General features: G+C 41.1%; 2 protein-coding genes and 1 long non-coding RNA gene across 9 annotated transcripts in view; 2 read left to right on the top strand and 1 right to left on the bottom strand.

Annotated features, from left to right (window-relative positions):
• The window catches only part of LOC105012566 (Na(+)/H(+) exchanger beta), a 12,916-nt gene extending 6,830 nt beyond the window's left edge, over nt 1–6,086 (top strand). Inside the window, exons 6-13 of the mRNA XM_010873491.5 lie at nt 927–1,126; nt 1,225–1,314; nt 1,791–1,861; nt 2,313–2,480; nt 2,727–2,823; nt 3,553–3,678; nt 3,796–3,871; nt 4,555–6,086. Of these exons, the coding sequence (XP_010871793.2) occupies nt 927–1,126; nt 1,225–1,314; nt 1,791–1,861; nt 2,313–2,480; nt 2,727–2,823; nt 3,553–3,678; nt 3,796–3,871; nt 4,555–4,817 (1,091 nt within the window). The 3' untranslated portion in view covers nt 4,818–6,086. The remainder of the gene's footprint in view (nt 1–926; nt 1,127–1,224; nt 1,315–1,790; nt 1,862–2,312; nt 2,481–2,726; nt 2,824–3,552; nt 3,679–3,795; nt 3,872–4,554) is intronic.
• Nucleotides 2,420–8,694, bottom strand: LOC105012567. Of its 2 annotated transcripts, none has more exons than XR_003782317.1 (3): nt 8,487–8,694; nt 2,657–2,802; nt 2,420–2,504 (listed from the first exon to the last, which is right to left on the bottom strand). It is a non-coding gene; the product is annotated as an uncharacterized LOC105012567 (long non-coding RNA). The 2 variants fall into 2 exon arrangements; XR_828167.3 differs by having other exon boundaries at nt 8,526–8,682.
• LOC105012565 (mannosyl-oligosaccharide 1,2-alpha-mannosidase IC) lies at nt 7,838–23,316 on the top strand. 6 transcript variants are annotated; one of them, XM_010873490.4, is made up of 12 exons: nt 7,838–7,872; nt 12,467–12,563; nt 12,714–12,829; nt 13,158–13,238; nt 14,479–14,573; nt 15,677–15,800; nt 16,037–16,130; nt 16,294–16,409; nt 16,570–16,789; nt 22,020–22,192; nt 22,368–22,483; nt 22,868–23,316. In XM_010873490.4, exons 2-12 carry the CDS (start codon nt 12,467–12,469, stop codon nt 23,028–23,030), a joined length of 1,395 nt encoding a protein of 464 aa, XP_010871792.2. In that variant the 5' UTR covers nt 7,838–7,872; the 3' UTR covers nt 23,031–23,316. The 6 variants fall into 6 exon arrangements, with proteins under 6 accessions (XP_010871792.2, XP_012991046.3, XP_012991045.3 ...); XM_013135592.4 differs by lacking the exon at nt 7,838–7,872 and adding an exon at nt 8,748–9,358 and having other exon boundaries at nt 22,961–23,316; XM_013135591.4 differs by lacking the exon at nt 7,838–7,872 and adding an exon at nt 8,748–9,358.

The following is a 23,316-nucleotide window of genomic DNA, read 5'->3' as shown; positions in this document are numbered from 1 at the left end:
CCTGGCTAAAACCTGAAACTGTATACGGTTATATTGGGAGTCAATTGTGGCATGGAATTGTTCATATTCAGTCTCGCTAGAAATTGCTCAATTCTTATGATTATTCCTAGGAAGTTAGTAGATACTAGTAATCCTATTACTGGCTAATAAGCTGTTAAAACGGGCAGTGGCAAAAGCATTACAATTCATAGACGCTATTTGTGGTGGAGGTAAACTTAATAAGAAACGTTAGTCATTTTAGCACAATCCTTAATGGAGTCTAGCGACTGCTGAAACGTGTAATGCCGTGGCGTAGTGGTTAAAGACAATGCTTCCAAATCTGTTGAGGGCAACAACATTTATTTCTGGTAGATTCCACGATTCTCTTGTCTTTTCACTTGATGAAAAAGTTAGTTATCCTCGCTTTTATTGATAGTTATTGTATAAATGTCAATCACAAATTCACAAATGTTTTGCCATGAAAGAAAGAAATATGTTCTTATGCCATGAAATTAAATAGCTTTGGCAGACTCGCTAGCAATTGATCAATTCTTATGACTATTCCAATAAGTTAGAAGATACCGGTAAAGCCTATTACTGGCTAATATGCTGTTAAAACGGCCAGTGAGAAACGCAATACATAGCCGCTATTTGTGGTGGAGGTAAACTTAGTAAAAAAACATTAGTCAGTTTAACTGTATCAATGTCATTCACGAATGGCCAATTAACTATTAGAACTGCCAGTGGCAAAATAGGATAGAGACAAGATGCCATACTGACACCCAGCAAATGTACAGCTCCGTGGTGTTGTTAACGACACAGCCTTTCACATGGGCGACCCGGGTTCGAATCTCGAGGTGGCAACAATTTGTATTGCGGGCAGGCAGTACTAGTCTTGCCTGGTTTCTTGTTTCTGTTAACTCCTGTTATCTGTCTGTGTGTTTCAGGAGTGATAGGCCTTACGTTCATCATAAACAAATTCCGGATTGTCAAGTTGACCAAAAAGGACCAGTTCATCGTGGCTTATGGTGGCCTGAGGGGGGCCATAGCCTTCTCCCTGGGTTACCTGCTGTCAGATAGTCACCCAACGAGACACTTGTTCCTGACCGCCATCATCACTGTCATTTTCTTCACCGTATTTGTGCAGGTGAGGCAGACAAACTGAGTAATGCATGTATGGGATGTCCTTGATTACACTACAATCACTAACTACGAATAAGAACCAGTTTTCATCGTTGTTTTTAGGGAATGACAATCAGGCCCCTGGTTGAACTGCTGGCTGTGAAGAGGAAGAAGGAGAGCAAGCGTTCCATTAATGAGGAGATTCACACAGAGGTAAGCAACTACACAATAACAAGTGTCTTTACAATTAAAGCTCTGGGAAAAATGTAGACCACTGCAACCAAAAAAGTTGAAAAGGAAGGTTTTGAGTGAGGAACAGCAAGGGTTAAAATTAAGAGACCACTGCAAATTGAACGCTTCTGTTCCTCACTCAAAACTTTCCTTTTCAACTTTTTTGGAAAGGAAAGAAAAAGGTGCAGTTGTCTCTTAATTTTTTCCAGAGCTGTATGTATATTTGAACTTTTTAGTGAATGCATACATTTCTTCACTGTTCCATGTGGGGAATTGAACCCACAACCACTGGCGTTGCAAGAGACATTAGTGTATAGTATGAAGTATACAGTATTTTTGGTCTGGAACAAAACGCCTTAAAAGCCCCATGTTTTACATCCGTAAAAAACGCTGCTGGGAGAAGGTCATAGTGGATGGCATGACTAACACTGTGGTGTTCATTAATACTTCTCTCCAAGTTCCTGGACCATCTCCTCAGAGGCGTGGAGGATGTTTGTGGTCATTATGGACATTACCACTGGAAGGACAAGTACGTATCCTATACCCATGGGGTTTCTGGGAAATAACATAGCGGGATAGTGTTACCGTAATTACCCATTTATGAAACCGCGGCTAATACACAGATGAAAACGTTTTCAACCACAGCGATTAATACAGGGCTGCGTCTAATACACCATTTCACATTTTTTAACCGGTTTCCTCCGGCAAACTTTTTTACAGATGATTGCTTGACGACCTAGAGGTCTCAGAAACTGTAGCAAATAGGATACATTTGGCGTTACAGGGTTTTAAAAAACATTTTATTCTTCAACAAATTAATTTTGTCCTATCACAGTCAGTTTATATGGGTGCGGTTTATACACAGTGTGGGTTATAAACGGGGAATTATGGTATACTTTCTAATGCATTCACTGTCAGTTTCCCATATATGCCCTTTCGTTGTCTTTTCTCTTTTCATTCCTCTCCTCTTATCCTGTCAGGCTCAGTCGCTTTAACAAGACGTATGTGAAGAGATGGCTGATAGCGGGCGAGAACTTCAGGGAGCCAGAGCTGATCGCCTTCTACCGCAAGATGGAGCTGAAGCAGGCCATTATGATGGTGGAGAGTGGCCAGCTGTCATCTTCCCTTCCCTCTACCGTCTCCATGCAGTATGTACTGGCTCCTATGTTTTACTGGAAAGCGGAGGTTTTTATGTATGACAGCAAAAATGGTAACAACAAGGACTATTTTTATAAATATACAACGGTAACATAAATGCAGACAAAATTAATACAGAAAAATTCCTAGCCCTCTGCCCCTTTTCTACCTTTTCCACAAACCCCACCTTTTTTAATCTTTCGTGTCCTTTAGTTGTGATGGTAGTTTGGGCTTACTTGTGATCCGTCTCCCCCCAGGAACATTGAGCCAAAACCAATTCCACGGGTCTCTAAGAAACAGGAGGAGGAGATCAGAAGGATTCTGAGGTCCAACCTGCAGAATAACAAGCAAAGAGTGAGTTGGACATTTTGAAATGGACGGTTGAGTAGCAGTTGAATGTCAGTTTGGAAATGAGGTTTCCCCCCCCCCGAGGTAGAACACTACAGACATACTTTACATTAGCACAGGGTAAGTGAATGGTAGAATGGGAGATTACTAGCACCTTCCATTAAGGATAAGGGCACTCTTATTTTATTTTTTTCAGAAGCAGATTATTTTTTGGGACTATAGTTGTACATTAATTTAGCAGACTCTTATCCAATTACAATAAAGAATGCATATATGTTTTACGCCTTTGTGTAATTGAATCCAAAACCTGTGGCCTGATAAACAAAAAATAGACTTTGTTACGGTAGTTAAGATTTTCTCACTGTCTGATAAAAACAATAAAATATTACAATTTTCCCTAAAATAAAATGAAGAAACTCCAGGAGCAATCTGGAATTCATTCAGTTGGTCCTATGGCTCTGTTTTGCAGAATTCTCAAAATTTCTATTTGCATGTGGTAATATAAACTCAGACTGGTCTTGGGTACTGTATAAAAACAGCTAGTACTAGTACAGCTAAAATTTCTAAAGTCACAACATGTTCAGAGTGCATTGGGAAGAAGTACTGCTTCAATAAATATCCAAATAAAACACTTAATAAAACGTTGGCCTGAATTGCACTTTCCATCAGAGTGTTGCGCAGCGAATACTCAACATTCCAGCGAATGCCCCGTAACACCTTTTCATGTCAACGCAGATGCGTAGCAGATCCTACAGCAGACACACTCTGTTTGAGGCCGATGAGGAAGACAACATGAGTGAGGTGCGCCTGAGGAAGACCAAGATGGAAATGGATAGGAGAGTGAGCGTGATGGAGGGGAGAGTAAGTGTCCTGGACTGGACCTCCGGGGTCTTGACGTTTCCAAATCTTAACATTGCTGAGATTCAGCCTCGTAACTGTAATAAGCCAATGTTTGCCTTGGTAACAATATTTCTGCAGGTGAGCCACTACCTGACTGTCCCAGCCAACCGAGAGTCGCCCAGGATTGGTGTTAGGAGAGTCAGGTTTGAATCGGGTCAGTGAGTCTCACAGCTGTGTTTTATTCATTAGGGAACTGATAGCACTAGGAGCCAGATGGCCCAGTGGATGTAGAAATCTGAAACACTCAGTGTTATTTTCACTCCCCATGTTGAGATTAAGCCTAATGGCTGGGCTGTGTATGCATGGTGGAACTCTAAGCCACCTTCTTCATATGTTCTGAGAACAGTTCTCTGATGCCGAAAGTAGAATAATAGAACAGAATGGCCTTCGTTTTAGAGACTGTGCCCTTTTTAAGAATTGTGTTGTTTAGCAGTGCATTGTGGAATGTATTAAAAACAATTATCCTATTGGTTTGGGTGCACACAGTACCTCCATGTTTTAGCCATCTTGCCCCTGTTCCTTACCAAAGCTGAAACGGTTATAATGCTTAAAAATGCTTTATAATGCTTAAACTATTTTCAGATTTGTTTAGTCAAATAAGTGTGTATATAATTCTTAAACGAGAACAACATTCTTGTGGTCATTCATCTGAAACCTTGCAAACTAAAAATAGCCCAACAGATTGAACACTACTTCCTCTCCCCAAACAACTGGCCGCGCCCTGAACCTAAATTTGAGTGGGATTGGTGGTGACATGTCTGAGGCAGGGTAAAATCACATCTGAGGACGTTTGGAGGAGCTTGGAGATTTGAATTCTTTCTACTTTCTCTCTTTTAGACAACCAGGTTTTCAGCACTGACCGTTTACCTACGGCACACTTTGAGAAGCCTTCCTATCCCAGCACCCCTGATGCGGTCAGCCTAGAGGCGGAATTTCCCAAAAGGGTGAACCAGAAAACGGACATAGGACCCAAGGTTTATGCCTCAGATAACCACCAGAGGGAGCTGGACTATCAGAGTCTTGCACGTTGTCTGAGTGACCCCGGTCCCCATAAGGAGGAGGAGGAGGATGATGATGATGATGAGATCTTCATGTCTTGATCAAGCACAACTTTGAAACTAAGCACAAGTTAAGAGAATAATAGGGTGAATTAAATGAATATTTCAGTGAGCATTTCAAAAGAACATTTATCACTTATCTCAGTGCCATTGTTGTGGTAATTTCACACTTGGGATTAATTGTGCCGTGTTGTGGTGTAAGGTAATGTGTTTTTTTTTTTTTAAACTTCCAGTATCATGAAAGCATGTGTCAGTATTTGACTGGTTTTCCAATCTTTTTTCATGTGTTGTGAAATCAGGCCCCTTCCTTTAGAGTGAGGAGTGTAGGTTTTTGACAGCACTTGTGTCCTTAAGCTTGGCACATGACAATTATTATCATTCACTTCTCCTGCATGAATGATTCATGTTTTCTCAGGGACTGCATCACAGGGCAGACGCCCAACTACTTCGAGCCCAACCATTTCCAGCAAGATAATACACTCCTGATAACACATCAGCTCTGCTACACGTTGCCTTGCCATCAACACTGTGTCAGTGAGACGTTCAGCAGAATGAACATAACCGTCACCAGAATCAAATGTTTCTTGAGCATGGACACTGCTATTTGGTGCCATGTGACAAAGACAGTGAAGCAGTTTTTAATAGATTTGAAGTGTTCCCTCAATGGCTGACGGTAACAACTGACACTGAAGGCTGTTGTGTAGCAGGGCTGTTAGTCTGCCTGTGTAAACGCTGCTTATATAGCCTAAATGTGCATGCTGTTTCTGAAGAAAAAGCCTTTTCATTAGGAGCAAAATGTATCCCATGCTAAAGAAGAGAGGTGGTGGCTGGGTGGGTGGGGGGGGGGCTACACCTCCCACCCTATATCAATATTGACCTCTAAGTTATTGTTTTTTATGTGAGGGGGGGAAAAAAGTGTGCCAACTTTTAATATTAAAAAAATCCAATGTTTTGGAAAATAATCCAATTGAACTGTGCTGTTTGTATGGGTAGGTTACTTTACAGATCAGCATCAGGTCAGCAAAGATGACTAAACAGTATGAGTTAACCAATAAAATTGTTTATATATGTACAGTGAAGTCTGTTAATTAAGATACGGTCAGCAGGGGTTTAGTTAAATGATTTAGGAAAATTACACCTCAGGACATCCTATCATCCTTTCACTCCTGCAACTATTGATCCATCACCCAGTGTTGCCAGGTGGGGAGGTTTCCTGCCATGTTTTATTTATTTTTAATGACAGTGTGCGGGCAAAAATGGGCTTGGGCAGGTTGATTTAGATACGTTTATATAGAAAAAACATTGCGTATGGGCAGGTGGGGCACACCTGTTGTCAACAAAAAGAACTGCAACAAAATTTTTATTTCTCAAAGATTACTTCCTATAATTTATTATCTATTAATATAGCATCTTCCTAAATTGCATATAATTTGTGTTAGCATTTTATTTCATGTTCATTGGTCCCTGCCTTGCTGCTTCAGACTGTGTTCTGTTGAGTTCGCAGTAGTAGATCACACAAATTTGATGCCAAGTGGGGCTGACAGCCGGCAGCCCCACTACAGCGTCATTTCGTATTTTAGACCTGATTGGCTGTCTGTCTGGTGCCAAAATTAGTCAGCGAGGAGGGTAGATTGTCTTAGCTAGCTTGTTAGCTTCACAAACACCAGATAACTTGAGAAACCGGTTTGAAACCCTTAATTTGGAGGAGCCATGGGCTATTGTCATCGCTCAAACTGCTGGTAAAAGTAACTGCGTGTTTAATGTAGAGTGGTTTTTGAAGAAAAAGTGGCTAACGGTTAGCATACAAAAGAAGGCACTTCTGCTTTCCATGTCTGCTATTTGGTGGAGATGGTACTTGGTCGAGGACGGGTTACAAAGATTTTAAACATCTTTCTGAGAGGATTGCAAAACATGAGAGCAGCGGCAGTCATCTGGACAATGCTGTGAAATTGGGCTTACTTGGAAGGGTAAATGTCACAGTCCAAGTTGACAGTGCATACCGGAGCTCCATTGAGCAGCATAACAAACAGGTGGAGGAAAACAGGTACGTTCTCAGTCGGATCATAAAGTATTAAACTGTGTGGAAAATGTAAAACCGCACTACAAGTCGGTGGACTCCCTGAATCCTGGAATATTCAGATGCATTTTTCGAGACTGTGTGAGGGCGATTTGAGACTTCAGAGGCACTATGACGCTAAGCCCATCTTCAAAGAGACATCTAGCACTGTACAAAAGGACCTGTTAGACTGTATGTATGAAGTGTACAGGGAGGAAATAGCCAAGCAAGTGGATGAGACATCATTTGTTGCCATACAGGCAGATGAGACTGATGTCTCCTATAAATCACATATGGTGGTTGTGTTGCGATACATGTTGCCTGACAATACAGTGACAGAGAGGTTTTTGGAGTTTGTGAAAGTCAAAGCTGGGAGAAAAGCTGATCGCTCAGATTTGTGATGGTGCGGCTGTAATGAGTGGAAACGTGAGAGGGGTACAGACGCTAATGAAAGAGACATACCCACATGACCAGTTTGTTCACTGCTATGCTCACCAGCTGAACCTGACCTTGCAGTAACTTTCTTCAGCAAGGATGAGCATCCTGAAGGTGTTTTTTTAACTGCTTTTGCCACCTTTTTCTCTGGCACTCAAAAACATGTTGTGGTACTTGCTGAGGCAACACAGAAACGGATTCCAAGGCCACTTGCTGTACTATGGAACTTTAAAAACCGCGCCGCGCTGCTCCTGTTTATAGAGGATATACACACACAACCAGGATGGGATGAGGCCACCATAAGTGAGGCATACAGCCTGTCAAATGCCAAGCCTTTCTGCAGGTGCTGGAATTTTTCTTCCTTATGCCAGAAGTTTGTTTTAAACCACACTCTGCAAAAACGGAGCATCGATGCATCTGGGATTAGCAGTGCGCTCATCCGTTTCAAGGAGAATGTCCAGGATATGCGGAAACAAACTGATGAATGGGCTGCCACCGTTCAAGTTGGAACAGACAAGCCAGGCCGACGAGTAACCAACACAGTGCCGGTTATGAAGGAGGCATGCGACACAGTCACCTTTCTCTTCAAGTGAGCCCAAAGCCTTGGTGAGTGAAAGCATATTTTATCATCCTGCCTTTGTGGTGCTGGTCCGTGCATTGGTCATATTTTTGAGCTGGATGGATTGATATAGATGGTGACGAGTGTCAGTGTGTCCATGCTTGTCTATTAAGGTTGTTGTCATAGAATGGATCTGTATCTCTAAAAAGTTGTCTTTCCGCTTCGTTGTGACCTTCAGTGGTGTTGAGCTCATTGCTGTTCGCGTATGGCCCTGTAGGAACATTGGTTCTGACCTTGGTTGCATTCCTAATTTAGGTTTGTAAATGTGACAATGGTAATTTTACATGTGTATGAGAGAAAAGGAGAGCAATTACTCAAGAAGGTATCTCTCTCTCACCCGTATGTGTACTACAAAACCTGGTAGAAGCAAGCCACTCTGTCGTTGTTTGTGGAGCCACGTTGTTTGTTGATGAGTTACATTAACACATATAGCAACAGAGAGTTTTGTAGCTTTACTGGTATGTTAAATAAACACATAGCAAGAGGGAGTTTTGTAGCTTTACTGGTATGTATCCTATATTTTGAAATGGTTTGTGCCCCACCAATGTTTTACATATAAAAACGCCAAAGGCTATTTCACGTTTGGAGTACTTCAACTCACCGTTAGGACCTCTGTTTATTCCACCAAACTGCAACTCACCATTAAGACCTCTGCTTATTCCATTTAACCGCTGAAACATGTCACCCGCTCCTGTGCACACTTAACTAGCTGCCAGTTAAAGCTTTTGCATCCCCTAGAAGAGTCCCTGCCCCCACCCCTCCGCTTCAACGTTTATAAAATCATATTCGCCATAACAGACTACTGCTCCCTTTGTAGGTTATTCTGTGACTGGGAAGAATTCTCGCTGGCGTGCGCACAGCGTCTAAGAGCTAAAACAGTGTAGGCCTACTTAAAGAAAAACTATTCACTATTCATTTTCAGCAATGTAGCGGTAGTGAGTGAGTGAGTGATACGAGATGGTTTTCAAAATGCTCGCAGGTAAAACTTCAGTCGTGGCGTTTCGTTTATCATTACTTCAAATATTTATATTCCTGTTATTTCTCGGAGGTTTGGGGTTTGGAGCTTTGTTATTTTTCCCCGAAACAACTCGTTTAAAACGTATTTTTCAAACGAATTTGGACGGGTCGACATTTAACACGGACTCTATGAATGGAGAAAGTGTACAGTCCATCTCACCCATTGGATATTATTCGCTCATTGAATCCCCTCCGTTGGATATTGGAGGGCTACGTTCAAAATTCCAACGTTCGTCTTTTAATGTGAAACATGAACAAAGTATTAACGCAAGGAGTCAAGCCAAAGTTTCAACGGAACATCAAGGTCAAGTGAACAACAAAGTTAATGCAGGAGCCGTGGTGTCGATTCTCTCTCGTTCACCGGTGAGAGTGAGGAATTGCGTTGCGCCATATGGTGCCAATTATGGAAAGCCTAGCGATCCCAAATCTCAGGAGCGTCGGGAGAAAGTGAAAGAGGTAATTGCTGGTGCTAGGCCTATGGATATTAGTATTTAGTTTAAGAAAATGTATTTGCGCTTCCAGGTTTGTGCGGAGGCAGGATGCTGATCCTGCTGCCCAACCCTGTTCTTGGAGAGCTTTAAAGATTGCAATGTCTTTTAGAAAATAACAATTATTGGCAGAAACAAAATCGGAGCCTCATTATAGCCATAATCCAGGATTCACCCTTTTAAATTAATTAGAATGTATTTTGAATGTTATACTCAAGCACATCCCCAGATTTAAAAAACGGCAGTGGCACCTCATTGTCAATGCATGACGCAATACAACTTGGCAGTATTTGAAAATTCATTAATTAATCAGCATGTGGGAATAGTGCAATAATCTAAAGGTTGATTTAGGTGCAATCTGTCATTCAGTCTGGGCAAGGCAATTAAGCCTAACTCTTCCAGGTCGTTGGTTACATGGTAGGCAACAAAACTAGTATAAAAAGCGACAAGCACCTGTTCTAAAGCTGCTGCTTTCATTGATGGACAACTCAAACTGAATTCTTATGTTGCTAGATCTTTTGACACATCCATCGGTCTTAGAAGACTTCAAGTCGGGTGTCAACCAAGCTAAAGCTCAACAACTGTTATGTAGTGGTAGAGGCAAGAAAATAATGTTTTTTTTTCTCACACCAATTCAAAAACACCTAGCTAAAAAAAACTAATGGCAGAAAATGAGCCATGTTTTGTGGTTAGGTTCGTTTTGGTTCTGTTTTGTGGTTAGGTTTGTTCTGGCTGTGTTTTGTGGTTTGGTTTGTTCTGGCTGAGTTGTGTGTGTGAATGTGTAATAATTATTTTTCAAAACTTATTCTGCCAGAGATTGGTCTTACTTGTATTTTTTGTGTCCATCTCTTTTTAGCAGGGAGAATATTGCGGTCTGATATATATGTGGTCTGATTAGGATATTCACGGTGTGGAACTCCGTGAATGAGAAAAAGAACTCCCCACACTCAGGATCAATTGCAAATTTCAGTTTGTGAGCTTTCATTCATTCATTCAACCATCAGAACATACATACAATGTCTAAAATTACATTGACACCTAAGCACCCTTCCATTACACACAGTTTTCCACAAGTTTCATTTCAATGTTTCTTTAGTAGTTTTGTACTGTTTAAGGAGAAAATATGTATAATCGGTAACACTATATTTTGAGAGTCCCAAAAGTGTGCCTGTAGATTCTGTAATTGTCTATTGACTACCTGTAACATTTTAACCATCTACCTACCCGTACCTATATCCTATCCCTTACCTTAACTCTTACCCTAAACCTTATTCTAAACTTAACCTTAATCTTAGCAAGCAGTAACTTATCAACTGATAGTAATACAAATCAAAAAACTATCTATAGAACATCTACAGTTGGAAATTGGGACTCCCAAAATAAAGTATAACTGTGTAATCTGATACATTATTGTCAAGTTAGATGATTCAGAACTATCCAAGCAACAATATGTCATCTTGATTACAGAAGCCACTCCCAGGCTTTTCCTTTGAAAGACCATGAATAGGCCCATCTTTCTTCCTCACCAACAATGCTGTTTGAATGAATGAAGCAACACAATCTTTACAGTTAATCTCTTTACATTCTCTGTCCACCTGTCTCACACAGAAAGCCTAAAGCTCGACCTACAGAAGTACTGCCACTTCTGTTTTTAACCAAATGCCATTTTCTTAAAACCTATTGGTTAGATAAATCTGTAAGAAGAGATCATTAAGACTTGGTAGTGCACATCCTGCTTATAATGTCACTCCCGGACCTGGTTGGGGACTGACAGGCACCTGAAAAAGCAGAGGCACCGCCGCATTTGATATTTAAGCCATTTATCAGAAACTCCTATCCAGACTTACTTACTGTAGTCTGTGCATACTTTTAAAATATTTTCTTTGTACTGGTCCCCAGTGTCTGCAACCCTGACTTAGCCAACTGGTCTACGTGGCTTCTTACTGGCCAGGGCATGTCTAATCTCAGTTTACTCAGAACCAAAGAGTTGCATAATTTGACAGGGGTTCTGGGTCCATACGCGTTACTGGTGCACTCCGGTCACATTAACGCCTCGTTGAAATTAAGTACCTCCACACCGTTCTAAAAAAAATATCTCAACTTGTCTTAGACATCACCACCAATCCCAATCGAAATGAAGTTACTGTGCTCTGAAGGTAATTTTGGGAGGGGGATGCACTGCTCTCTGTTTTAATAGGCTGTAATCAGATTTTATCTTCTAAACCAATGATTTGTTTGAAAGGTGGGACATTCAGCTGGTAAATCTTCAAATGGATGATCATGTAACCGGAGAGCACTTTCATTGCAATGAAGTTGAACCTGAAAAAGAGCTCTACCCTCTCTTTCAAAATTAAATTATCTCTTCATGGAGATTATGGAATGCTTGGAAATATATGTTGAATTTTGACTGTAGAAGCTATTTATAGGGTTGAATCTAGTGAATTATTAACCCTTGAAATACACTGAACAAAATTATAAACGCAACAATTGTTTTTGCCCCCATTTATCATGAGCTGAACTCAAGTATCTAAGACTTTCTCTATGTACACAAAAGGCCTATTTCTCTCAAATATTGTTCACAAATCTGTCTAAATCTGTGTTAATGAGCACTTCCCCTTTGCTGAGATAATCCATCCACCTCACAGGTGTGGCATATCAAGATGCTGATAAGACAGCATGATTATTGCACAGGTGTGCCTTAGGCTGGCCACAATAAAAGGCCATTCTAAAATGTGCAGTTCCATCACACAGCACAATGCCACAGATGTCGCAGGTTTTGAGGGAGCGTGCAAATGCCATTCTGACTGCAGGAATGTCCACCAGAGTTGTTGCCCGTGAATTTAATGTAAATTTTTCTACCATAAGCCGTCTCCAAAGGCGTTTCAGAACATCCAACTGGCCTAACAACTGCAGATCACATGTAACCACACCAGCCCAGGACGTAGTGAAAGTCTTAGTTCAGTTGAGTTCAGCTCATGATAAATGGGGGCAAAAACAGAAGTGTTGCATTTATAATTTTGTTCAGTGTATGTAAATAGTAGAGCTTGATTCCAGTGATATTTTGGTTTTGTTCCAGATGATGAAATTTGCTTGGGACAGCTATAAACGATATGCCTGGGGTGAGAATGAGCTGCGACCACTCTCTAAGAATGGCAATGACGACAGGACATTTGGTGAGTAAACAGGTGAATCAAGGTCTATAGTGTATTGACCAATGTCCCTGCTGTATTTTCCAATGTCTCCAGTGTATTTACCCCTTGTGCTGTAAATTTGCCTGGTTTGCAGTACAGTCCATATGAAGATAGATGTGTTTGGTATCACAGGTGGCTTAAAAGGTGCCTCCATCATTGACTCTCTGGATACCCTCTACATCATGGGACTTGATGATGAGTATCAGGAGGCCAAGGAGTGGGTGGAAAACAACCTGAAGCTAAATGTAGTAAGTGGGCAATTTAAACCTTATTATAACTGATTAAGTTTGCCAGCATGGGGATATAATGTGCATAGGCCACTATGACTGTTTATGTCTAGTTCCAAACAGCATGCAGACAGGTCGGAATTGGACAGTTGGATTGGGCCATCACACTGAGAACACTGGACCTGCATATCAATCGGGGGGACAGGCTGGGAGATTGTGCCACACTGAGACAAATGAAAAACCTCCCTAAATCACCCTGGAGAGATTCTCAGCCCGACCCCCTGACAGCTCATCAGACAGAATAAAAAGTTTCCCTTGTCTGTAATGAAATGATATCTCTCTCAAACAGGGCGGAGAGGCATCTCTGTTTGAGGTGAATATCCGTTATGTGGGTGGCCTGCTTTCTGCCTACTACCTAACTGGAGAGGAGGTGAGGTCCGTCCATCATCGTTCATTCAACACAGTTGCACATTTCTTAACAAGGTATTTCTCAGGGGACATGTTTTTTCCAGCATTAAGAGGCCTAATATAGATCCGTGTTCAGGATGATCAATCTACATTCTCTGGCCTGAGAATGTGACCAATCCTAGAATCAATACAAGTGGGCCATAAACATTTTAGCCGTGTGCAAAACGTACAGTAAAATTCATTGATCGGTGGCAAATTTATGTGTTCCATAAATACTGCGTACGCTACTGACAGCACGTAGGTTGATTGAGTTCCAGAATGTATCCACGATCTATGCTTTCTTTCTCTGGTCAAGGTTGCCTCTGTCATAGCATAAATCTATCGAAGGTGATTCATTTTGGTGAGTTTCCACAGCTGGGAACATGACGTAGTTAAGAAGAGGAATGTTTAGGTTCCCCCTGTGTTTATTCAGACTGAACAGTTCTCTAACTGTCTGCGTCAAGCTTCTAAGAGCGGTAGGACATATTCAGGATCAGTTCTGCAACCCTCCTGTTATAAGACGCTTGATACATGGAGTATTTTATCAATGTCGGGGTGATATTCAGAATCGTGTACAGCTCTCCACAAGCTTTGCTTCTATGGTTATGCACAGTGAGACTGTGTATACTGTATTTTCAGATAACCATGGCAACATGACCGTCAGGTGCCTACCTCATCGTGGACTCTTTTCATTATGAGATCATGCCCTCAGGTTTGGATGTGAATACAGCCTATGTGCTATATCAAGGACATGTTCAAGCTTTAAATAACTGTAAGGAGAGAAAATTATTATTTGGTCTTTACATAAATGAGCGAAGAAAAACATTATCCTCATGATCATAGCCCCATTTTCATAGGATCCTGCAGACATTTTTGCATGCTTGTGGTTGCTGGCTGCAGTATTCCCATTCATAAAATTGAGTTAGTAGAAAATGTCATGTCAGACTGGAGTAGTTTGTTAGTTTATCAAGATACACCTGTGGATTTATGCAAGATGTGCATCAATAGGTATAACTTGTATGCTCCACCTGAATCCACCAAGGAAAATCATTAGCCACATTTACTTAGGGACCATGCAGACCAGGAAACAATAACTGGCCTATACCAACTCCCTGACAGGTGAAATACTCCACTGAATCAACTGTGTCAACTCAACTGAACTGTCTCAACTCATCTGAACTGAGTCAACTCAACTCAACTGAACAGCTGCCTTGTCCCTCCAGGTGTTTAAGAGGAAAGCAGTAGAGCTGGGGAGGAAGCTGCTTCCAGCGTTCAACACACCCACCGGTATCCCACATGGAGTTGTTAACCTGGCTGGGTAGGCAGCATTTTCATTTGGTTAGGTCGGGACCTGACCCGACCAGTCACGGCCTGCATTATTTGTATAAGATGTTGAAACTACATCTTTCTGGTTGAAACGATGTGGAAAAGACAACATTCAAATTATTTGTGTACCTTTTCTGCTGAACCGATTCTGGTAAACGTGTACAGACACAATGTTGCCTGTTAAAATTTTTGGTTAGACAAAATCTTAATGTATTATTAAAAGGTTCATTGAGTTAAAATGACGGTAATGCTATTAAAATCACTGTGGAGGGGATATTGGTTCAGAGAGAGATTTCCACTGCAGTAGTGAGAGTCATCATAATCAGTTTTTCCTTGTGGCCCAACTCTCTCTTCTTGACCCTAGGGAAAGTAGGTGTGAAGTGAGTGAGGTGAGAAGCAGTTGGCCATGGCCATTAAAAGAAGGGGAAGCTAAGCTAGAGCTCTGACATCTTGACAGCCTGTCCATAGCCTTTTCCCTTGCTGTCAATCAAAGCTTTGTCTGGGATTGATGTGTCAGGTGTCTGGGAATGACAGAGGTTCTGAGTGGGTAAAGGCAGCCTACCCCCCCCTCTCCAGTATCTAAATATAGGACATTATGGAAGTGAATGAGGAATAGAGGAAGCTGAAAACTGAACAAAAAGAGGATAGTACTTCTGTTCAATCAACACCAGTCATTCATGATCAGTTCCACCCAATCAAGTCTTATCAGTTAGAAGTTATTGTTCTTGGTGATCAAATTTTCATAAGCGCTTACCACATATAATTACTGCTGTCTCAAATAAGACCGATATAAGCATGCGAGACTACTACCATGCTCCAGCCGCTGATACATGTATATTGGAGAGAATGGCATTCAGTGTCTTTGCTGAGGAAGTATTATACTATAACGTATGGATCTCATTTAAATTTCGCAAATGTAACCTGCAAATTACTATTGTGATAAGTGCTTTAAATGTAATAAAACATGTTGCCATTAAAGGAGTAGAATAATCTGGACTGCACAGATTTTTCGGGTTAAAAAAAATATGTACGTTGTTTTTCGTTGCTTATACAAAGTTAATTAGTAATGAATGATTTTGTCTATTCCCATGGTAGTGACTCCAGGCGGGCACCGGGGGGGGACCTGCGAAGGAGCAGTGTTCTAGCAGAGGTTGGAACCCTGCATCTGGAGTTTGTTCATCTGTCAGAACTCACCAAAGATTCAATTTACATTGAGAAGGCAAGTGACACAACTGTAAACCCGACCTTTAACCTTTACTATTATTTGAATGCTATTTTACTTGTAAGTCATTTAGCACACATTGTCATCCAGAGCCACTTTCCACAGTGAGTGAATCATTTCTCTTCGTTCTGGTCCCCCATGGGAATCAAACCCACAACACTGGCAAAGCAAGCGCAATGCTTTACCAACTGACCCACGACTTTCCCCTCCCTCTCCCTCTTTTATGCTCTCAGGTTATGAACATTCGAAAGCACCTGAATCAGCTGGACAAGCCACATGGCCTCTACCCAAATGCTCTTAATCCAGTCAGCGGAAATTGGGAGCAGCGTAAGTGTCCAGTTTACGTAAAGTAATTCTTCATTTCATATTCATTCATATCACATATTGTAGAATAAATTTGCTTGTGGTGACCCTCTTGTTTTCAAATGTCCAAATGGAAGAAGTTCCTAAACACATGCTGATTTCCGATTCACTCTGTGACTCACTTCAGACTTTGTCTCCATTGGGGCCCTTGGAGACAGCTTTTATGAGTATCTCATCAAATCATACCTGATGTCAGACCGGACCGATGAAGAGGCTAAAAAGATGTACTATGATGCTCTGGAGGTACATGTGCATGGTCAAATTCTCTAATAATAATATCAACATGTCATTTCTCACTGTGGATAAGCAAATTGGTAAAGCAAAAGGACAAGAGAAACCCAACAAAATAGGAAGAGGAAATGTTGTTTTGTAATGATCGCCTTCTTCTGTAACCTGTCATTAGGCCATAGACAAGAACCTGGTCCAGAGGTCCCCTGGTGGCCTGACCTATGTAGCTGAGTGGCGAGGGGGCGTCCTGGATCATAGGATGGATCATCTAGCCTGCTTCTCTGGAGGGATGATTGGGATTGGGGCTGAACACGGCGGCCCAGGGTCTAGGCAGCATCAACTGGACCTGGCTGCTAACATTACCCATACCTGCCACGAGGCCTACAGACGCACACGTAAATAATTCTGCTTTCACACAGGCCGCCCAATTCTGAAACCTTTTTTTTAAAACAGATTGGCTATAAAAATAAATCTCAGAATTGGACTTCTGGTGTAGATATAACCAAGATCAAGCTGTGAACTGCTTATTACTTAGATTATAGGAAATGGAAAGAGGATGGTTTTAAAATGAATTACCATTAACTAAAACTGTTTACGTATTTTAAGGTGAAAGGTCACCCCTATAACACCCTATGTATAGTGTTTCAACAGTCCCTTAACTAAACATAGCATTCTGAATGGGTAATGGTGGAAACATGCAAGTTTCGCTAAGTAAATTAATTCATGAAGAAGTTACATTAATTGATACTTTCTTTGATAGAATGTAGTAACAGTAACAAACTATAACAAAATAATGTCACATTATCTTCATAACCTAACCAAACAATACACATGCATTCCTGTCACAGTCCAATCACATGGGAACATAAGCACAATCTTGGCGGTTTTTGCAAAAATATGTTTCAATCCATAGACAGGAATGTTATTGAAGAAACAAGAAATGTAACAAGCATTAGCAGTACTGTAGCTTAAAAAACTCTGAAAGCAAGACCTAACAGCAAGTGTTCAATGGTCTATTCTTTATGCCCATGGCAGAATACACAGATGAGGCCTAAATAACTCTAGCCCAGGTCCAATGGTGAAACTCTGTTGGGGATGGTTTCATACACAGGGGAGAGAGACTCATTACGAAGGGGTTCGTAGGTGTCTTCCTGTATGTACTCAAACTCATTAGCCTCTATGTCGACATTGTTAATAACTTCATAGACATAGGAGCTGTTCTCACTCGCGTGTGAGGTGTTGTAATTGGCATAATCGACTCCCTCTGTGACAGCTCCGACCTCACTGCTTCTTTTAATACTACTGGTTAATCTGACGCCAGTTCGTTCTCCCGCATCTCTTCCTGCTTTGACATTGGGCGCCCTGGCTTGCTCTTCCTCTTCACTGTATGGTAGACAAGGACTGAAGCTACGACAGCCAGCACGGCAACCACCCCCCCACCCCCCACTACTGAAGCCACCGGAAAAGAGCCACCTGGGTTCAAGTCCAAGGAAGCAGATCTCTGAGTTCCTAACTCGTGCTTAGCTTCACAGTAGTACTGGATCACAGCTCCAGGGTTGACTCTGGGGATGATGATCTGTATTTTGTCTTTTGTCGGAGTAGGCGTGTCCAAGATCCTCTCTTCAGACCCGTTTTTCATGAACCAGGTGTATAATGTCACTGGTGGGTTAGCATCACTGCTGCAGGTCAGGGTCACGGAGCTGCCCTCTGCTTCCACGCCACTGACTGACACTGACGTGTTCCTGGGACCGTATTTCACAAATAGTGTAGTAGCAAGGGATGGTTGCTCTTCATAGCCTTTTACAACACAGTAGTACATCCCTGCATCCTCTTTGCTGACTCGAATCAAAGTGCCTTTAGAATTTATGTGCAGTTTGGTGGTGTTTCCTGGGCCAGATAAAATGTTCTTGTACAAATGGAACTCAGTGAAGTTTGGACATTTAGTCTGGCAGGTGATCCAAACAAGCTCTCCCTCTTTTGCAGTGGCAGGATCAATTATTACTTTAACATTTGTGACAGACAGATTGACCCCATATGGAAGATTGTACTCTCTACCGTCTTGTGTTTTGAATGTGAATCTGTAGTAATCTGAGTCACTCTCTTTCAGATTTGTGATTCTCAGTGTACAGTCTTTCTCTTTGTTACCTCGGAAACTCACACGATTGGTGTAGTCCATTTTTTTTTCCAGGTTGTTGCTGCGATGGTTAGATCACTGGGGTGTGTGTAATTGCAAAGGAGTTCAGCAGTAGTTCCTTCAAAAGAACATAAGGTTTTGTGTTTGTATGTGACATCCCAGCAGTTACCAAAGACGCATAGTGCAGGAGAGTGAAGATACCCATGGCCTTTTACAAAACAAGTGTAAGTGCCTGCATCCTCACCACGGTCCTGGTTTAGATACTGGCTTTCACCTTGCATCTTTGGGTTGGTTAGCAGTTGTCCATTCTTGATCCAGGTGAAAGTGGGGTTGGGGTTGTCACTAAGAACGCAGCTGGTACTGCAGGTCAGTTTGTGGTTCTTTGGGTTTTTGTCTCCATCCTTTGTCAACATAAGACCGGTGATGACAACAATGATTCCACTGTCAGGTTGCTTTGTGAAGCGATAGTCACCCTTGTCGCTCTGTCTGAGTTCTTTGACTTGAAGAGTTAAGGAAATGGAATAATTATTTTCTAAAGGATCTCTTGAAAAATCAACAAGCCTCTCCAAACGTCCTTCAAAGTCTAAGTCCTCTGGAATGGTCACGTCCTTCCATTTCTCCTTGTTTTCAATATTAAACCAAAAGAAGTCTTTCAATAAAAGGTTGCCTTCCGATAAAAGGTCAAATTCATCTTGAGTGAAATTGCAGGTCATTGCAGGACGATCCCTGTAAGACACAAACTCTCTTCACATCACATTTTACTGAATCTACAGTCAACAGACTGGGCAGAACCAGGAGCAGTCCTGCTAACATATTCCTTGCCAACGTGACGGGCACCAGTTAGAATGTCATAGGAAGATTCTTATACACTTGTGAACTTAATATGAGTGAAAATGTTGAATGGAGGCAGAGCCTAAGTTTCTGATATTAATCAGATTTTATTGAGAAAGACATTGAGAAAGTGTCCACCCCCTTTGAAATATGTTGTTGTGTCACTGCCTTTTATGCTTATCTACACACCCCACTCCATAATTAAGTGAATCTATTATTATTGGGAAATAAAGTTTGGTCCAGAAATAATTGGACAGTGACACAAGTTTTGTTATTTTGGCTGTTTACCAAAATGTATTCAAGTCACAGTTGAATGTTACAATAAAGAATATGGGCTAAAATTGTAGTCTCTCAGCTTTAATATGAGGGTATTCACATCCAAATAGGAGGAAGTGTTTAGGAATTACAGCTCTTTAATATGTAGCCCCCTCTTTTTCAAGGAACCAAAAGTAATTGGACAATTGACTCAAAAGCACTTTCATGGACAGGTGTGGGCTACTCCTTTGTTATTTCTTCATCAATTAAGCAGTTAAAACGTCTGGAATTGATTCCAGGTTTGGCATTCCCATTTGGAAGCTGTTGCTGTGAACCCACAACATGCGGTCAAAGGAGCTCTCAATACAAGTGAAACAGGCGTACTGTACCACATCATCTGTAAAACACGGTGGAGGCAGTGTGATGGCATGGGCATGCATGGCTTCCAATGGCATTGGATCACAAATGTTTGTTGATGATGTGACAGAAGACAGAAGCAGCTGGATGAATTCTGAATTGTATTCTGAAATGTCTGCTCAGATTTAGCCAAACTCAGCTAAGTGGATTGACGGCGCTTCACTTTACAGATGGACAATGACCCAAAACATACTGCAAAAGCAACCCAGGAATTTCTTTAGACAAAAAAGTGGAATATTCTGTAATGGCCAAGTCAATCACCTGATTTCAACCATGCATTTCACTTGCTGAAGTCAAAATCTAACAAAGTATTAAAAATGAACATTTTATTTATGATTGTGTTAATTTGTCCAGTTACATTTGAGCCCCTGAAATAAGGGGACTATGTATGAAAACGGTTGCAATTCTGAAAGGCTTTTTTTGTTTAACCCCTTGAATTAAAGCTGAAAGTCTGCACATCAATTGCATGTGGGTTGTTTCATTTAAAATCCATTGTGATGGCGTACAGAGCCACCATTTTGAAAATGATTTCCAGACCTAACAGTCAATGTTACTGGATATGTCTCCGCCCCCTTGAGTGAATCTTTGGTGGAAGCTCGTTGGCAGTAATTACTGCTGTGCGTCTGTCATTTAGTCATTAAGCAGACACTCTTATTCAGACTTTAAAAACCTGCAATAGTAATATTTGACCACTCTTCTTTACAAAACCTTTCAAGTTCCTCTGGGAGTGTTGATGATTAGTAATCTTCAAGTCATGCCAGACATTTTCAATTGGATTTTTGTCAGTGCTCGGATTGGGTCACTCAAGAACATTTGACCTTTTTATTCCTTAGCCACTTCACTATAGCTTTTAATGTGTTTTTGGATTCCAATTGATATTTAAGTCCATTGAAATGTTTTTATACCCAGGCGCTGATCTTTTTCTTTCAACAACTTCTTTAAAAGCTAGGTGCTCACGGCTGAGTGTTTGCTTTTCTGTTTAATATCCTATTCAAGGAACCTAGAGAAACTGCTGAGTATATGCCCAAATCATGTAAATAACTACAATTTGACACTAATGGAAGACAATTAACTAAGTGTGTGGATTTTAACATGATTGGTTACAACTGAGAAGAAGCTGTTACAAGGGACTGAAGACTTATCCAATTGACATTCATTATTTCTGTTGATAATATATCATTTCATTTTAAAATATTTCACTAACTTCAGAGTGTGGTTTATGGTGTGTCGATACATGGAAACAAATCATAATTTAAATGATTGACACTGAGACACAAAATCTGCAAAAACTGAAAATGTTCAATTGGGTGTAGCCTTTATACTTTATATATGCACTGTATACTGCATGCATTGAGGTCCACAGACATCTGTCTTTATAGATATGCATGCATGTCTGTAGCTTATGAACTGATCCAAGGACCTGGAGTGAAGGTTTAGATGAAATTAGTCTCATTATTACAAATTCTAAATGTAGAAAAATGCACAATATAACTAATTTAAAGGCATAGTTTGCAGAGTTAATGATTATTGAAAAATGTTGACCAATATGGCTGCTAGGGGGTGAGTCTTATATTTTATAATATAACCTGGTTGCAAACAACAGTTTCAGTTTCAAAGGGTGGCAGAGTTGGTAGCATTATCTTACACAGAACACGTTACTGCTAGTTCCTGTTGAGTTTGTTCACCCCATTACTCAACTTTGATCACAAAGATAGAGGCATTTACAGAAGATTTTGTTTGCTTGTTTCTTTTGTTATACTGCTTTGCACAATAAAACCACAAAACTTAACTACAACCTGTTTCAGTTAATAATTGTTTCTGATACGCACAATATAAAAAAATATTAAATATGCACCTCTAAGCAGGCATGTATGCAATATGTACATTTCTTCATGGGTTAAAATTTGAGCAATCCCTTTTGCTAAATATAAATGTTACATATTGTTGAAGGCATTGTTGAAATTCTAATCCAAACTTAAACCCAACAGCTACGATGCTTGGCCCAGAGGTGTTCCGGTTCGATGACGGAGCAGAGGCCACAGCTCCCAGGGTGAACGAGAGGCATTACCTCCTGAGGCCAGAGGTGGTGGAGAGCTACATGTACATGTGGAGACTGACGCATGACCCTAAGTACAGAGACTGGGGCTGGGAGGTTCTGGAGGTGAGGCTGTACGGTTTTGGCAGTGATATTTGTATCTAGTGGCACATTTTCCTCTCATTCTGTTGGATACTATTTGTGATGATCTCAACTATCCCAGCATGAAAACCTACCAACTTCATGTACAATAGAAATTATGGTTTCCTGTTTGCAAATGTACTTTGGGTGAATTTTTCAGGCTCTGGAGCAACACTGTAGAATAGCCACGGGTTTCTCCGGTGTTATCGATGTCTACAGCCATATGATCCAACATGACAACCTGCAACAGAGTTTCTTTCTGGCCGAAACACTGAAGTAAGCAAAGAAAAGCAGATAGGCAAAACTTGCGCCCTGTATGTGATGCCAGGAACACAGCTGACACACGTTGTCTGTGCATTCTATATCCGTTCATTTCAACCACGTGATCAACCATTATCATTGCCCTTGCTTAAAACATTTTCCTGCTTTTAAATAGTAATAACCATAACTTAACAATGCGATACAGAGTTGGCCAACTATCTGTTTCTAGTTTTCGTCTCTGCCCTTCTGTACATACAGACTATATATCTCATCTTCAATGTGTTTGGCTCCTGTTTTGTCTCTACATCTTATCTGATTTGTTCTACAAACACCATAACACTATTGTAAAGTGTTAAAGTTTTCCTTTTGTCCGCTGTCGTTTTGTCATTTGTTTAACAGGTATCTGTACTTGCTGTTTTCCGAAGATGATCTCCTGTCTCTGGAGGACTGGGTGTTTAACACTGAAGCTCACCCTCTGCCTGTCATCCACAGGAACTGCACCCAGGAGGCAGAAGACACACACCCGGTCGGCCTGCTGGCCAGGCTTATAGGGCTTCTCTGAAAGAAAACACAGCCTTTGGCCCCAAAGTATTGCCATTATGTTTTCATCCTTGTGGACTGGCACAAACTCCCTTTCTGACCATAGTAACTTATGTAACGCTGGTGGAGATGGATTGAAGAAAGACACGTGGTCTGTGAACAGTGGGGAAGTTTTCACTCTGCGGTCCAACTCATCCCTAACTATCTCAATTGGGTTTTCTTGGGTGGATTTTGATGTTTAACACATGATTAAACACATCTTGATACATGATTACATATGTGTTATTTCATAGTTTTGATGTCTTCTC

Source organism: Esox lucius, chromosome 10 (genome assembly GCF_011004845.1).
Source record: "Esox lucius isolate fEsoLuc1 chromosome 10, fEsoLuc1.pri, whole genome shotgun sequence".
NCBI lineage: Eukaryota > Metazoa > Chordata > Actinopteri > Esociformes > Esocidae > Esox > Esox lucius.
This window is presented reverse-complemented; position numbering and strand designations above follow the sequence as displayed.